Here is a 16570-nt window from a genome sequence, read left to right as displayed (position 1 = left end):
GGTGCTATTGTCTTATTCAATCTTTGATTTGAGCATGGGCTATCATCAAATCAAATCAGAAGCAACGATGTTTGTACTGTTGTCTTACTTGTGGTTGTTTCCTCGAGCATACACCATTTTATCCTTTGGGTCTAACCAATGCTATCACCTTGTTCACATAATTGTGCAATTCCATTTTTATGGAAACCAGGATGAATTGTGGTTGAGACCATCGACAACATCCTTATCTTCTCCAGGATTTTTTGAACATTAAGCTAGTGTATATATATAACTGAAATAAGCATCCAATTACATAAGTGACCATAGAGATCATTCGCACACACCTCAATAAACAATTGCATGCATTCTAAAGTAGGAGAAACGATCGTCTAGTCAACTACTCCCTCCATTATGAATTACTTGTCTTAGATTTGTCTAGATACGGAGGTATCTAGCACTAAAATAAGTCTAGATACATCTGTATCTAGACAAATCCAAGACAAGTAATTCGGAACGGAGGGAGTACTTCTTGTGAGGCTCGATCCCTCATCTGAGTCAGGAAGAAGACAGTTCCTCATGTCAACCATGGCCGCGTACTTGACATGTTGTTCATCCAGTCTCTTATGCCACACACTGTGCCAGGCTTTCTTATCCTTATTGCTCTCTTGCTTCATCTTCGCGTAGTAGGGGTCGATGATGGCCGAGGCGAGGTCAACCAGGGAGTTTAGTTTGCCTTTGTCGCTTCCCCAGATGTTGTAGTGGTGCTGGATGTTGACAAGATTCGGGCATTTCAAGTCTGAAACCTTGACCGCTTTTAGATCGTTGGTGGCATCCACCATAGCGAAACTTTAGTTGGAGCTGTTGATAAACCTGGAGAAATGCTCACAAGGCCTTGTGGTAAGGTGGAAGTGGTAGATGAGGACGTCATGTCGCACGCACAACTGGGCGACGGTATCCTTCTAATCGTGCCCGGCACGACCGATGGTGTACTCGAGGTCAAAGCCGACCACTCGGTACTTGTCCTCGGCAAGGAACTGCTCCATAGTTTGGATGGAGCTCTCCACCGAGACCGGATCGTTCGTGTACACCACGGAGAGGGCCTTCCCCCTCACGTGGGTGTCCACTACGTGATGCGTGGTGAACTGCCCGCCATTGTCGTCGTCGGCCGTTTGGAGCGCCATTGGAGCCACGGGAAGCGCCATTGGAACCGTTCGATGTCCTCTCTGTATGTGTCCTCGTGCGTGTGATTATTGTGTTGTGTGAGACGAGAGACGAAGGTAAATGGCCGCAGGAATAAAAGGGGGCCAGGCAGCGTGGATTCTCGGCGCGTCCACATGGTAGTTTTTGCAGCGGGTAACTGCATCACCGCGCCGCGCCTGGCGCAACCGCTTGCACACGAACGTGCGTGATCGTGCGCCACCCCAAAACACTGGCAGCACGCATGGAGGGACATGGGCAGAGCACCCATAGGGACGCGAGAGTAGAGCGCGCGCGGCAGGACATGAGCAGAGCGCGCCGCGGCCGCCTAAACCGCAAGCAACCACACAAATAGAGCAGTTGAACACGCAGGAAATGGTCGCCTACAAGCCGGCCGACAGTTGCCTCGTTGCGTAGAGAGCGGCTGTGTGGTACCACCTCTGTCTAGTCTATAGTCTCCTATATATTCCGTGCCATACTTTGCCCACAAATTTAACCAACAAAATGTTAATGCATGTTTTAAAAATTATATAATTGGAAACTATGTTCAAATACAAATCCAACTATATAATCTTTGGCGACATGCATTCATATTTTATTAGTTAAATCATACTTATAAACTAGGACGGTGGTATAGTAGGTAATTAAATTGTAAACGTTTTTTTATTAACTGTATGTGTACGTGGCCTTTCGTCCTCCTCTCGCACATCTTGTCACCCTGCTGTCGTAGACGGCTTACAGCGCAAGCTTGCGCAGCGCGCAGCGGCATTCTTTTTGCCAAACGGTGGCGCTAATGAATCATCGGTGAGCCCGTTCCCGATCAATGGGTCCCCCAAAATCCCAATGCTTACCGGCCTGCTATAAAAACCCCACGCGTCAGCGTTGACCTTGCTGACATGGCCCCTGACCGGCCTCACGTGTCAGCGACCCTAATCAGCCTTGGGTCACTGATCAATGGGTCCCACCGGTCAGGTTTGACCTGGCTGATCCAGTTGACTTGCTGACGTCACAGTGACGCTATGCTGACGCAATAAGTCATTTTATAGATTTAGTTTAATTTAAATAACTAGGAAAGTTCTAGAAAATGTTTAAAACTTCTAAAAATCATAGAGAATAATCTATAGCTCAGATGAAAATAATTTATACATGAAAAATTATCAGAAAAATTCAATCTCTCCATCTGTACCATTATCATGCATGTTAGAACAATATTTGGTACTGTCTAGGACAAATCAAATGACTCACATTTAAGTAACCACAAATGGAGTTTGAATTTGAACCTTTGGTTTAAAACAACTTCATCCAATCTGGTTGCTGATACGTCTTCGTCGTATCTATAATTCTTGATTGTTCCATGCCAATATGCTACAACTTTCATATACTTTTGGCAAATTTTTATACTATTTTTGGGACTAAGATATTGATCCAGTGCCCAATGACAGTTCTTGTTTGTTGCATGTTTTTTGTTTCGCGGAAAATCCATATCAAACGGAGTCCAAATGGGATCAAAACTGACGGAGATTTTTTTGAAATATATGTGATTTTTGGGAAGAAGAATCAACGCTAGATGATGCTCGAGGGGGCCACGAGGCAGGGGGCACGCCCCATTAGGCGCACCCTGGCCCTCGTGGCCACCCCGTAAGGCGGTTGGTGCCCTTCTTTTACCGCAAGAAAGCTAATATCCGAATAAAAATCATGTCCAAATTTCAGCCCAATCGGAGTTACGGATCTCCGGGAATATAAGAAACCGTGAAAGGCCAGAATCCGGAATGCAGAAACAGAGAGAGACAGAGAGATAGATCCAATCTCGGAGGGGCTCTCGCCCCTCCGCCGCCATGGAGGCCATGGACCAGAGGGGAAACCCTTCTCCAATCTAGGGAGAAGGTCAAGGAAGAAGAATAAGAAGGGGGGCTCTCTCCCCCTCTCTCCCGGTGGCGCCGGAATGCCGTCGGGGCCATCATCGTGCGACGGCGATCTACACCAACACCTCAGTCATCTTCACCAACATCTTCATCACCTTCCCCCATCTATCTACAGCGGTCCACTTTCCCGCAACCCGATGTACCCTCTACTCGAACATGGTGCTTTATGCTTCATATTATTATCCAATGATGTGTTGCCATCCTATGATGTCTGAGTAGATTTTCGTTGTCCTATCGGTAATTGGTGAATTGCTATGATTGGTTTAATTTGCTTGTGGTTATGTTGCTGTCCTTTGGTGCCCATCATATGAGCTCGCACGTGCATCACACCATAGGGTAAGTTGTATGTTGATAGGACTATGTATTGGAGGGCAAGAGTGACAGAAGCTTCAACCTAGCATACAAATTGATGCATACAGGATTGAAGGGGGACCAATATATCTTAATGCTATGGTTGGGTTTTACCTTAATGAACGTTAGTAGTTTTGGATGCTTTCTAATAGTTCCAATCATAAGTGCATAGAATTCCAAGTCACGGATGACATGCTAGCAGTGGCCTCTCCCACATAAAACTTGCTATCGGTCTAGTAACATAGTTAATTGCTTAGGGACAATTTCGCAACCCCTACCACCACTTTTCCACACTCGCTATACTAAATTTTTTGCTTCTTTACCTAAACAGCCCCTACTTTTTATTTATGCGCTCTTTATTGTCTTGCAAACCTATCCAGAAACACCTACAAAGTACTTCTAGTTTCATACTTGTTCTAGGTAAAGCGAACGTTAAGCGTGCATACAGTTGTATCGGTGGTCGATAGAACTTGAGGGAATATTTGTTCTACCTTTAGCTCCTCGTTGGATTCGACACTCTTACTTATCGAAAGAGGCTACAGTTGATCCCCTATGCTTGTTGGTTATCAGTTGCTAGTTGCATTAACTCAACCAACAGAATATTGCCATGTCATGATCATGCATCGTATCGTTGCATTGCATTGATTGTGTTCCCTCTCGTTCGTCGGTGTTTGTCCCCTGTCAGTTAGACATTGTTCCGATGATGTGATTGATGAGACTAATGAAGACACAATACTATCTTTAGAAGTGTCAGGAAAGCAACCCCCATTGAACATTGCGATACAATCCCACTCTCTTGCTCTTGCTCTCTTTTACTGCATTAGGACAACAACGCTTCAATTGTTACATGATGCGGTAGTTGAACCCCCTTTCCTTTGCATGACCTGTCTTTGCCATAGTAAATAGTTGAAACCCACTAGCATGAGTAGGAGTTGTTTGAGCCATGATGTGCCTACTCATTCATGCTTGCTTGTTATGCCTGCTATGCTTAGAGTTGTGTCAGGTCTGATTCATCTGGGATGGATTGGAATGGTGTAAACATGTCCTACTATGTGAGAGCTAAGTGTGTGAACACGATTTGGTAAAGGTAGCGATGAGAGGCCATGTAGCAGTACATGGTAGGTTGTCCCATTAGGACCGTCCTCGGGAACTGAGTTCTGTGTTTGTGATCCAGGACAGTTACTACCACACATTGGGCTCCGGGCACTCCAAGCTCTCTCGACTTATTAATCGCCTCGATCTCTATCCAGGAGTTTCAACTAGTTTCTGGTGTTTGTAGGTAGTGCTAGTAGTCTACCAAGCGGCACCCGGTACAGGTGGGCTTGGGACAGACTAGGTGCAGTGGCATGGTGTACCAACTGGCACCCGGATGGTGGGCTTGGGAACCCTGCTCACATCGTTTGGGGCCATGATGGAAACCTCGGCTGAGCTCCCTTACGGATGGAACCCGAATAGGTGATAAACCTGGACTAGAGTCTTGCGTGGTTAGTCAGGTCGTGGCCGACACCCTCGCTAGGCTTCTGCTAGAAGGTTGCCAAGATACATGAAGTGTACATGGCGGTAAATGGCGAGAGCGTGTGTGAAGAAGTACACCCCTACAGGGTTAACATGATCTATTCGAATAGCTGCGTCCGCGGTAAAGGACTACTAGGTTGCTTATGCAGTTCATAGACAAGTGAAAGTGGATACTCTAAAATGCGCAAGATAAGCATGAGTGCTATGGATGGCCTTCTCATAGGGAGACGGGAGCAGATCCATAGTGGTGTATTGATATGGTGAATATGTGGACTCATGTGCGCCACCTCAAAAGAGTTACCAGCAGTCGTAGTATAGGATAGCCACTGAGTCAAAGCTGGCTTGCTGCAGTTAAACTCCACCACCCCCTTTGTTGATATTGATGCATATGTAGCTAGTTCTGATGTAAGTCTTGCTGGGTACATTTGTACTCACGTTTGCTTAATTTATGTTTTTGCAGAGAGACTTCAGTCTCACTAGTAGTTCCGTGTGGACTTCAACATTTAGCTTGTTACCTCAGCTACGATCTTGTACCCTTGGGAGGGTCTTGTAGATAGTTAGGCTTCTCAGCCTTTTTCATTTGTAGTTGTCTATACTCAGACATGTTATGCTTTGGTTGCCTATATGCTCTGTATGTTGGGTCATGTGACCCATGATTGTAATTCTTATTATGTATGACTCTTCAGAGCCTTCTGAATAAATACTTTGAGTCGTAGAGTTTTTTTGTGATGCCATGATGTATTTGCACATATTGAGCATATTGTGTGTATGATTTTGAAATGCTTGGTATGTGTGGGATCCGACAATCTAGTTGTTTATTCTTGGTAGTCTCTCTTATGGGTAAATGTCTCCTAGTGCTTACACTGAGCCATGGTAGCTTGCTACTGCTCCGGAACACATGGGATGATCGGCATGTGTCCTTCTTTGCTCCTGTATCTGTCCCTTCGGGGAAATGTCACGCGTTGTTCCTTTAAGTCCTTGTAGCTTGACTTGGGTTCATACGTTGATGACCGACACGTGCATTGCTGGGTCATGTATGCCTGTCCCTGTAAGTTAGTGCCACCTTGGGTTTACGACTAGTCATGTCGGCTCAGGTTCTCTGTCATATGGATGCTAGCAACACTATCATATACGTGAGCCAAAAGGCGCAAACGGTCCCGGGCCAGGTAAGGTGGCACCCGTGGGAATACCGTGTGTGAGGCCGCAAAGTGATATGATGTGTTACATGCTAGATCGGTGTGACTTAGGATCGGGGTCCTGACATCCTATATGTGTCAACATGAGCCTTTCCACTAGCGCCTTGTTTTCTCGCAATGTCGCTCGGGCAAGGAATTCCTCTTTTTTAATCTTTCGGGGGCTGCTTGCACGCCAAAGGGAACCTCCTGAGTATCGTGCCTCAGGGGCTCTTACGGGACCTTGGGCCGCTCACCTTCTGGCCTTGACCACGACATTGCGACCTAGCATACCAGCGACGGAAGAAGCCCGCCTGGGGACTAGGACCTATCGACGTAGAGCACTGAACCACCGCGAGAGCGAAAAGGGGGCCTGCACCCAAGCGAAGAGCGCGAGCGCCGCGTGAGCTGGAAACAATAATGCAAAAGCGCAAGTGCCATGATTCTTACACACCCCCGCGGGGCCCCTCATGATCTTGATACATGAGGTCAAGCAAAAGGAAAGCCCCTAGAGGCCTGGGGCTCAGGAGGCACCAGCCCTGGCGACGCGACCCCTAGTCGGTGTCCTCCTTGACCCCAGCACAGCGGCGGGGCGGCTCCTCGTAGTCGTTGTCGCTTGAGCTGTTCTCGGAAGGGGTGCCATCGCTGTTGGAGGTGTCGTCGGGGCGTCCAAGGGCAAGTTCACCGCTGAGGGCCTCGCCGCCGCGGTTGCTGCCCGCAGGGCAACACCTCAGGCGCCCGACATCTTCCCCGAAGATCTTGAGGAAGAGTGTCGCTGCACCGTCATACTTGAAGTGGAGGACATGCCTCCCCTTTGAGCCGCAGGCGCGGGTAATCGCTCCCCATCCCCGGGTCATGAAGACGTCGCCGGAGAAGGTGACCTCGCCCTCCGCCTGTGAGAGCTAGTTGTAGCACCCGTCGTGCTATAGCCACAACTCGATGGGTCCCCTCACCGGCAACTCTTCCGCCAGGGACCATGGGAGTCAGATCTAGGTGCGCGGTGGCGTCGCCACCCACACCACAAACTTGCAAGCTGTGGCGTTAGTGTGGGCCCATGGGCGATGTGGAGGGGCGGCCGCCGCCTGCCTCCCTCCGCGGCCACGATCGCCATGGCTTCCGCTGCCGACCTCGCGGGAGGGGCCCTTGTCGCGGCTGCTGGAGGTGATCCGGACCCCCACCGGGGCTCGCTGACGCCTCTGGGGAACCACCGTCGGCGTTAAGGTGATCTTGCGAGGACGGCCTCGCCCTCTCTTTTGCGGAGGCGACGCTGCCCTCTCCATCGGGGCCTTCCCCTTCTCAGCGGCAGAGAACCTCCTCAACGGTGCCATGGAAGTTGTAGCAAGAGGAGAATGAGGAGCAAGAAGATGAAGACGGGCTGGGGCTTCACCCCCCTCGCCCTCTTATAGGCGGTAGGAGGCCAACCGGCATCCTTTCACATTCGAGCAGTGATGGCCATCCAGGTGTGCGCCAGTCCCTTATCAGCCTCAGTGTTTTGCTGAGGCGACATGGGGAAGTGGAGGCATTCGCGTCTCGTCAAGCACCATGCATCAACCCTGGCCCGCAGACGGTTAGGGACCACGGCGCTTCGACCCTGCCCCTTCGCTTCGCCTGGAAGCCAGCTCGGGCGCGCCTTGGATCCGGGGGCTACTGTCGGCGTTCTGGGAACCAGGGTACCCAGATTTGCCTGCCTACGGCCGACGACGTGGCTCCCTCGATGGCCTGGTACGGCCCATCCGCAAGGCCACCAAGACAATACCATCGCGAGGGCCCTGGCCTCGTGAGGCGGACGACACCAAGACCTCCGCAGGGGGCAGCCTCCCCAGGGACCTCCCGAGGAGCGGAGATTTCTATGCAGGTACCCAACCTCACAAGGCTACGGTGACGTGACCCATGACGACCATGGCCAGCCGGCGCAGAGGAGGCAGTTTCCGTTTTGGTGCTAAGGGAGCAAGGACAAGCGCGGATTCCCGGGAAATCCCCAAAGGTTTCCATTCCGGTGCTATAAGACCAAGACCACGAGCTCGGCAGGACGGAGGTCATCACTGAGCCCACAGCTACGTCACGACCAGAACCTTTGTAGGGGAAGACCAGCTTTCGTCAGGATTAGATATACTTCTTGTCCCCTTTCAAATTGGCCGTTGTGGGATTTCTTCCCGCCTAAGTTTTGGGGGAAGAGGACCGAGGCCACTATAAATATAGGTTAGCCACCACGGTAAAGAGAGGTCGGATCCCCGGATCAGATACTTCCACCCTCACCACCATAGCCCTCGCGAGGCTGTTCATCCCTTGTACTTGTTCATCCTCAGCCCCTCGTGAGGCCAATCCACCACAAAGTAGGAGTAGGGTTTTACACCGCAAGGTGGCCCGAACCTGGGTAAAGTGTCGTGTTCATCTTCTTCCCCGCTTGTGCGTGTACCCGACGAGGCTAGGCTGTAGGGCGATGATCTGGAGGCTTGAGAGGTTGAGATCTTCGCACACGCTCGAGAGTTCGAACCTTCTTAGGTCTACGGAACCCTGAATCCGACAAACAACATATCATGTTAGAGTCAAATAAAAAAAACTGATATTGTAAATCTAAGAACAATATGCACAAAGCATGAATATTTTCCAGTAAATGTTAACGGTAACATAAACACGGAAGAACGAGTTAATTTCACCAGAACTCTACTACTTATGTTCATTAATACGGGACATTTTGACCGTTCAATTTAAACTATCAAAACGTCATACACTAGTAACCAGAGGGTGTATTTGACAGTGTGGTATTAATTTCTAACACCAATGTCATAATTCTAACTCTTCTCAAACTATATACGCTAACAATAGGAAGCAAGTCATCGTGATATTTGTTAATCATCAGAAAGTAACGGAGGTCAAAAACAAAACCGGATGGCTGGTTGCGAAAATTCTAAACGCACGAACTGGTTAGTGGGTTTTACGGGCGTATTTCTAACTAATCTTCTCTTCCTCTCTGATTTTGAGTGGGGGTGGGCCCCTCAACATAATTCTACCCAATCAAAGCATGGCAATCAAGCCAGTCCGTTGTTCCCGTAAAAAAAAGGCCGTGCGTGTAGCGTTGCTCGGCTGGCTGTGAATTCTTCATGTCAGTGACATGCTGTAAGACAATAGGCTTTGGGGGGAACCGGCACAACCCTCTAGGGGTGGCCTATCACATATATATATAATGAGGTGGTATACAACGTTACAATATACACATGTAAATACAGTCTAACACCCTCCCTCAATCTTAGCCACTTTCTAATGAATCTAGAAGGGTAAGATTGCGCCTGCAAGTCTCAAACTGTGCAAAGGCAATGGCTTGGTGAAGATGTCAGCAAGTTGATACTTGGAAGAAATAAACTTGATCTGTAGTTGCTTCTGAGAGACACGTTCACGCACAAAGTGATAGTCAACTTCAATGTGTTTCGTTCGGGCATGGAATACCGGATTTGCAGAAAGGTATGTAGCACCGATGTTATCACACCAAAGAACAGGAGGCTGTGATTGGGGTATACTTAACTCCTGAAGCAAGGACTGTACCCAGATGATCTCTGATGTGGCATTGGCCACAGCCTTATACTCAGCCTCAGTACTGCTACGCGAGACAGTAGCCTGTTTCCGAGCACTCCAGGCAATCAGGTTAGAGCCAAAGAAGACAGCATAACCCCCCGTGGATCGCCTGTCATCCGGATTGCCAGCCCAGTCTGCATCAGAATATGCTGAAAGACAACCAGAGTCAGACGGCCGAATATGCAAACCATGAGCCACCGTGAAACGAATATAGCGCAAAATCCGCTTAACAGCAGACCAATGAGTGTCACGGGGTGACTGCAGATACTGGCAGACTCGGTTAACAGCATAGGAAATGTCTGGTCGCGTGATCGTCAAGTACTGGAGCCCACCAACAATACTCCTGTACTCTGTCGCATCAGAAGAAGAAAGAAGCACACCATCAACAGCATTGAGCTTATCAGTGGTAGACATGGGTGTAGTCGTCGGTTTGCACTTAAGCATCCCAGCTCGCTGCAACAAATCCAGAGAGTACTTCTTCTGCGTCATAACAAGGCCAGCAGCACGAGAAGTAACCTCCACACCAAGAAAGTAATGAAGCTTCCCAAGGTCCTTGACCGCAAAATCAGCACCAAGTGAGCGAACAAGCGCAGTAGCAGCCGACTGAGAGGAGCTGACCAAAATGATATCATCTACATAGACCAACAAGTACATAGTAACCTCAGGCCTTTGAAGAAGAAACAATGAGGAGTCAGCAGTTGATGATGCAAAACCATGAGCACGAAGAGCCATTGCAAGACGAGCATGCCAAGCACGAGGAGCCTGCTTCAGACCATAAATTGCCTTGGACAGACGACAGAGATGATCAGGGCGATCCGGATCAGAGAAACCCGGAGGCTGGCGCATGTAAACCTCCTCCGCCAAGACACCATGAAGAAAAGCATTTTGAACATCAAGCTGACGAAGAAACCAACCTCGAGTAACAGCCAGAGAGAGAAGAAGTCTGATGGTAGTAGGCTTGACCACTGGACTGAAGGTGTCTTCATAGTCAAGTCCAAAACGCTGTCGAAAACCACGAGCAACCAGACGAGCCTTATAGCGCTCAATGGACCCATCAGAATGCCTCTTCACTTTGAAAACCCATTTGGAATCAATGACATTTACCCGTGATTGTGGAGGAACAAGAGTCCATGTCTGATTGCGAAGAAGCGCTTGATACTCCTGCTCCATGGCCTCTCTCCAATGAGGAATGCGCATAGCAGCTTGATACGTGCGTGGCTCAGAGGATGGATCTGCGAGAGCAGCAGACATGCACGCCGCTAACCAAGCAACTGTGCCATCGTGACGTTGCTTAGGCTGAAAAATGCCACTCCGACTGCGCGTATGTGGACGTAGAGCAGCAGCAGGAGCCGGCGGAGGCGAAGGTGACGGAGACGTGACGGTCGCCGGAGATGCAGGAATCACCTCAGGCGAGCTCGGGACAGACGACTCCGGGCTGCATGGCGAAGACTGGCCCGACGACAGGGGCTCAGAGGCCATGGGCGAACCGAGAGTGGGCGAGGCCAGCTCCGGTGACACCGGCCCAGACGGCCTTGGCGAGGCGAGAGCAGGCGAGGCCGGCCCTGGTGAGAAGGGCCCAGACACCCTGGGCGAGGCAGGGGCGGGCGAGGCCAGGCCTGGTGATGACTGCCCCGACGCCCTGGGCGAGACGGGGACCGAGGAGGCCGGCCCAGTCGGCGGGGTTGCAGGGCGCGACGATGGCGAAGGCAGCCCAGAAGCCAGAGGCGACCGGGCCAGGACGTCGATCGGCCGTGCATGAGCACGGAAACCGAGGCCATGCAGGGGCGCCATGTGCTCCTCATGCACAACAGAAGGTGCCGAGGATGAAGGCGATGGCGACGAAGAGGAAGATGGCACTTCCAGAATCTCCAAACGAGCCCCACGACCAGTGCCTGCACCATGGTTAGGCAACAATAGAGGAGAATATGCAACATCATCAAATTGGTCAGAAGCAACAGAGGATGAATGCATGACAGGTGGCTCGGTAGTGGACACAGGGAGTTTGGCAAAGGGAAAAACATGCTCATCAAACACAACATCCCGAGAGATGTAGACACGATTAGTGGGCACATGAAGACATTTGTATCCTTTATGAAGAGAGCTATAACCAAGAAAAACACACTTCTTGGAACGAAACTCGAGCTTACGCTTGTTATATGGACGGAGATGGGGCCAGCAAGCACACCCAAACACCTTGAGAAAGGTGTAGTCCGGTTGTTCATTAAGGAGAACTTCAATGGGAGTCTTCATATTCAAAACACGAGTGGGAGTACGATTGATGAGAAAACATGCAGTGGTGAAAGCATCACTCCAAAAACGAAACGGAACAGATGCATGGGCCAAAAGAGTCAGACCAGCTTCAACAATGTGACGATGCTTACGTTCTACTGAACCATTCTGCTGATGTGTATGTGGACATGCTAAACGGTGAGTGATCCCAAGCGACTGAAAGAAGGAGTTGAGGTTGCGATACTCGCCACCCCAGTCCGACTGAACATGAACAATTTTGTGCTTGAGAAGGCGTTCAACATGTTTTTGGAACTGAACAAAAATGTCAAACACATCAGATTTACGTTTGATAAGATAAAGCCAGGTAAAGCGGCTGTAAGCATCAACAAAACTGATATAGTAATTATGACCACTAACAGAAGTCTGAGCAGGACCCCATACATCTGAAAACACAAGTTCTAAAGGATGTTTCACCTCACGACTGGACTCCGAAAAAGGAAGTTGATGACTCTTCCCCTGCTGACAAGCATCACACACTGCTACATCTTTATTACTAGACACACTAGGAAGCTCATGACGACGCAAAACATGCCGGACAATAGGTGTGGCCGGGTGACCAAGACGAGCATGCCACTGTGACGGAGATACCCGAACTCCACTGAAGACGCGAGCGACGCCAGGATGCTCCAGACGATAGAGACCTTGGCAGAGCCGCCCACTAAGAAGAATGTCCCTCGTGCCCCGATCCTTAATAAAAAGATCAAAAGGATGAAATTCACAAAGCACATTATTATCACGAGTGAGTTTAGGAACTGAAAGAAGATTACGTGTCACAGATGGAACTCGAAGAACATTGCGAAGTTGAAGACTCCTATTGGCATGTCTAGTGAGAAGTGATGCTTGACCAATATGAGAGATGTGCATACCTGCTCCATTGGCGGTGTGGATCTTGTCGGAGCCATGGTAGGGTTCACGAGTGTGAAGCTTCCCCATCTCACTGGTCAGGTGCTCTGTCGCCCCAGAGTCCATGTACCAGTGGGGATCAATGGAGTAGGACTGAGTGTGTCCCTGTGGCTTCTGCGGCGGCGGACGATCAGCCATGGCGACCTGACGAGCAAAGTTGCGTGTATCCTTCCCGTCATTGCCGAGACCAAGAAAACCCCGCTGGAAGCGCTTGTGACACTTCGAGGCCCAGTGCCCATCGCGACCACAAAGCTGGCACACACGTGGACCGCCAGCCCCTGGTAGCGTCGCAGTAGGAGGAGGGGCCGAGGCGGGTGGTGGTGACTGCCCCGAAGGAGCCCTGGATGAAGCAGAGGAGCGACCACCCTTGGTGGCGGCGTTTGCCGAGAGGGCGCCGTTGCCCCTGGATCGGCGCGTCTCGACTCGTTGCTCAGTAAGCAGGAGGCGTGAAAAGACCTCGTGTGCTGGCATGGGCGTGGAGTTGCCCCTCTCATTGATGATCTCGACTAGGGCGTCATACTCCTCATCAAGACCATTGACAATAAACGAGTTGAACTCGGAGTCGGTGAGGGGCTGTCCAATGGAGGCCAGCGTGTCGGCGAGACTCTTGACTTTGTTGTAGAACTCAGTGGCGGTGGAGTCAAGCTTCTGACACTCCCCAAGTTGGCGACGGAGCCCAGATACACGAGCCTGCGACTGTGCCGCAAACGAGCGCTCAAGAATAGTCCATGCCTCGTGGGACGTCTTGGCGAAGACAACAAGCCCAGCAACGGCCGGAGAGAGCGACCCCTGGATGGAGGAGAGGTTCGCCTGATCCTGCCCTGTCCAGACACGGTGAGCCGGATTATAGACCGGACCGTGCACGCTGTCAACCAGCGCAGGAGGGCAAGGGAGAGAGCCGTCGACATAGCCAAGCAGATAGTGACTCCCAAGAAGCGGAAGAACCTGCGCGCGCCAGAAGATGTAATTGTCCGACGACAACTTGATGGTGATGAGATGGCCGAAGTGAAACGGCGGCGGCGGCTGCGATCCCATCGAGGAGACTGGCTGAGGTGAGACCACCGTGGAGACAGTCAGAGGGGCAGCCGGCGCGGTGACAGAGGGCGCGATGGCCGCGGTTGACGCCGCGAAGCCTGCCAGCGCGACGTCCTCCGCCACCAGCGGCGCAGTGGCCGAGGGCGCGACAGCCGCGGTTGACGGGGCGGCGGCGGTATGGGCCACAAGCGCCTGCCCGGGCGAAGTAGCAGCCGGCGGGAGCGCGAAGAGGGAGCCGACGCTCCGTGTCCCGATCGGCACCTGAAGGGAGGCGGCATCCAGCGGCCTCGAGAGAAGTGCCGCGAGGGAGGCCGGCAGAAAACCGATGGCGGTGGAGCCGGGCGCAGCGGCGGACGTCATAGCAGTCGGGCGACGGCGACAGCGGGCGCGGCGGCGGCGGCGGTGGTGGTTTAGGGTTTTTAGGCGGAAGCGGACGTAACCTAGCGTGATACCATGTAAGACAATAGGCTTTGGGGGGAACCGGCACAACCCTCTAGGGGTGGCCTATCACATATATATATAATGAGGTGGTATACAACGTTACAATATACACATGTAAATACAGTCTAACACATGCTCACTGTGGTTTCCACACGAGCTCCTGATTTTGAGGCCACAAACATCACTCTTGTCTTAGCCACAGCATCTCCATCCAAATTTCGCGCATCATCTTCCTTCACACCACTACCAGCCATCCTCCCAGCCCAGAACCATGGCGGCCACGCTCTCCTCCGTGTCGGCCTCATCCAAGCACTGCTCCGTCGTCAGGGCTCAGCACTCGTCACTTCCTTCCATCCTCTCAACATCACCAGCCGTGGGTGCTCTTTTTTTCTCCCTCTTGATGTTTCTTTCATCCTTTGTGTTGTCTTGTTGATGCTCTCGTCTGTGATGGTGCAGAAGAAAACTGCCTTCCGTGGGGTTTCCTTGGTGGACAGCAGATGGTTGCGCAGGGGCGGCGCGCGGCGAAGGCTGGTGCAGGTGAATGCCAAGACCGCCGGCGCGGCCAAGAACATCGAGGTGGAGGTCGACAAGCCGCTCGGCCTCACCCTTGGCCAGAAGTCCGGCGGCGGCGTCGTCATCACCGTCAGTACTACCAGCCGCCCTCCTCTCCTTTCCTCCACCTTGGCTTCTCTTCCAGAAAATATCGGATCCCAATTTAGCTGCTTATTTTTATATACTTTATTTATACTTTACTATTTAAAGGAAAGAAAAAACAAAAACAATATGATGAATGTTAAACTGAATTAAACTAGATAGAAATTTAATCGACAAGGATTGCAATTAGCAGCTGGGATTAAAAGGGAACGGACTGGTTTGTGATTTAATCACGGTAGGGTGTGGAGTCCGGAGGGAATGCAGCAAGAGCAGGGCTCAAGTCAGGCGACCAAGTGCTCTACACAAGCAGCTTCTTCGGTGATGAATTGTGGCCGGCAGACAAGCTGGGATTCACCAAGACAGCCATCCAAGCAAAGCCAGACTCTGTATACTTTGTAGTAAGCAGGTATGCACCTCTTCTCCTCATTTTCTGCCTCCGAAGCTTTTGTTCAAATATCAGGATTTCAGGAAACTGAATTTCCCTGTAAGGTGGAGTTTACAAGATTCTCATTTTGCTCCATGGCAGAGGTGGTGGTGATATTGATGTGAAGCGCCTGCCCAAGAGGCCGGCGCCCCCTCGGTTTGGCCGGAAGTTATCTGATTCACAGAAGGTAAGATCAAAATAGTCCCTGGTCGCTACAGTGTGACTTCTTATAGGCCTCACTCAATATATACCTTCAATTTTCCAGGCTAGAGCAACACACATCTGCCTTGATTGTGGATACATATACTTTCTACCCAAGGCTTTTGAAGAACAGGTAAGATCAGACATATTTTTCCTTAATTCCATTAGCACCAATCAGCTTTATGTGCTCATTTGTAGTTTGCCAGCCTGATGACTTATGACCGATTTTCTCATATACTTTTTTTTCAGCCTGATGAATATGGCTGTCCCCAGTGCAATGCGCCAAAGAAGCGATTCGCGAGATACGACGTAGAGTCTGGGAAGCCCATTGGCGGTGCACTGCCACCTCTTACGGTGATAGTCAGTTTGGTTATCGGCATCGCTGGCATAGGGGCTTTACTTGTATATGGCCTTCAATAGGCTTGTTCGTCTCTTCAGAAATTTTGTTCTGGCCGACAAGCTCAACCGATTGCTCATGTACTCTATCTAACAGAAAATTCCAGTAATGAAGGGGTAAAATGCAACATGTTATGTTTGAGGCTAATTGCAGTCCAATATTCTTTGGATCATGTTGTCACCAGAGGCCAGTCACTTTTCAGAAATGTTTCTGGAGTCATGTTGCTCTCAACGCAGTGGTGATTTTCTGCAAAATGGTTGTGGGCATTCATGTGGTCTTGGTATTGAAAGACGTGCCTCATCTTGGCATGCACTAATATGTAAGACAGAAGCCCCTTTGATGAGTTGTTGCTCATGAAGTGATGTCGTCAAATTTGAAGAAATTCTGAATGAAGCGCATTTTCTTGTGAGATCGATTAGCTAAGCTTTGCCACACCCTCTTTTCCGATAAAGGACGCTTTTATTAACTCATAATGTAGCATCAAGTGGATACAAAGTATAATGAGCGACACCCGGCCTCT

The 16570-nt window shown here is 50.4% G+C and overlaps 1 protein-coding gene across 1 annotated transcript; it reads left to right on the top strand.

Annotated features, from left to right (window-relative positions):
* Window positions 1-14491: 14491 nt before the first annotated feature.
* LOC123146935 (uncharacterized) lies at window positions 14492-16197 on the top strand. Its single transcript, XM_044566195.1, has 6 exons — window positions 14492-14747; window positions 14831-15016; window positions 15268-15434; window positions 15555-15639; window positions 15718-15786; window positions 15903-16197. Exons 1-6 carry the CDS (start codon window positions 14646-14648, stop codon window positions 16071-16073), a joined length of 780 nt encoding a protein of 259 aa, XP_044422130.1. The 5' UTR covers window positions 14492-14645; the 3' UTR covers window positions 16074-16197.
* The last annotated feature ends 373 nt before the right edge of the window (window positions 16198-16570 follow it).

The sequence above is a fragment of the Triticum aestivum genome, chromosome 7A (genome assembly GCF_018294505.1).
Source record: "Triticum aestivum cultivar Chinese Spring chromosome 7A, IWGSC CS RefSeq v2.1, whole genome shotgun sequence".
Classification (NCBI taxonomy): Eukaryota; Viridiplantae; Streptophyta; class Magnoliopsida; order Poales; family Poaceae; genus Triticum; species Triticum aestivum.
This window is presented reverse-complemented; position numbering and strand designations above follow the sequence as displayed.

Bases quoted from the DNA above. Each gene is read 5' to 3' on its own strand.
- LOC123146935 (XM_044566195.1), top strand. From the start codon at position 14,646: ATGGCGGCCACGCTCTCCTCCGTGTCGGCCTCATCCAAGCACTGCTCC. The intron at 15,017-15,267 runs GTCAGTACTACC...TAATCACGGTAG, and splicing joins GCGGCGGCGTCGTCATCACC to GGTGTGGAGTCCGGAGGGAA. The intron at 15,640-15,717 runs GTAAGATCAAAA...TCAATTTTCCAG, and splicing joins AGTTATCTGATTCACAGAAG to GCTAGAGCAACACACATCTG.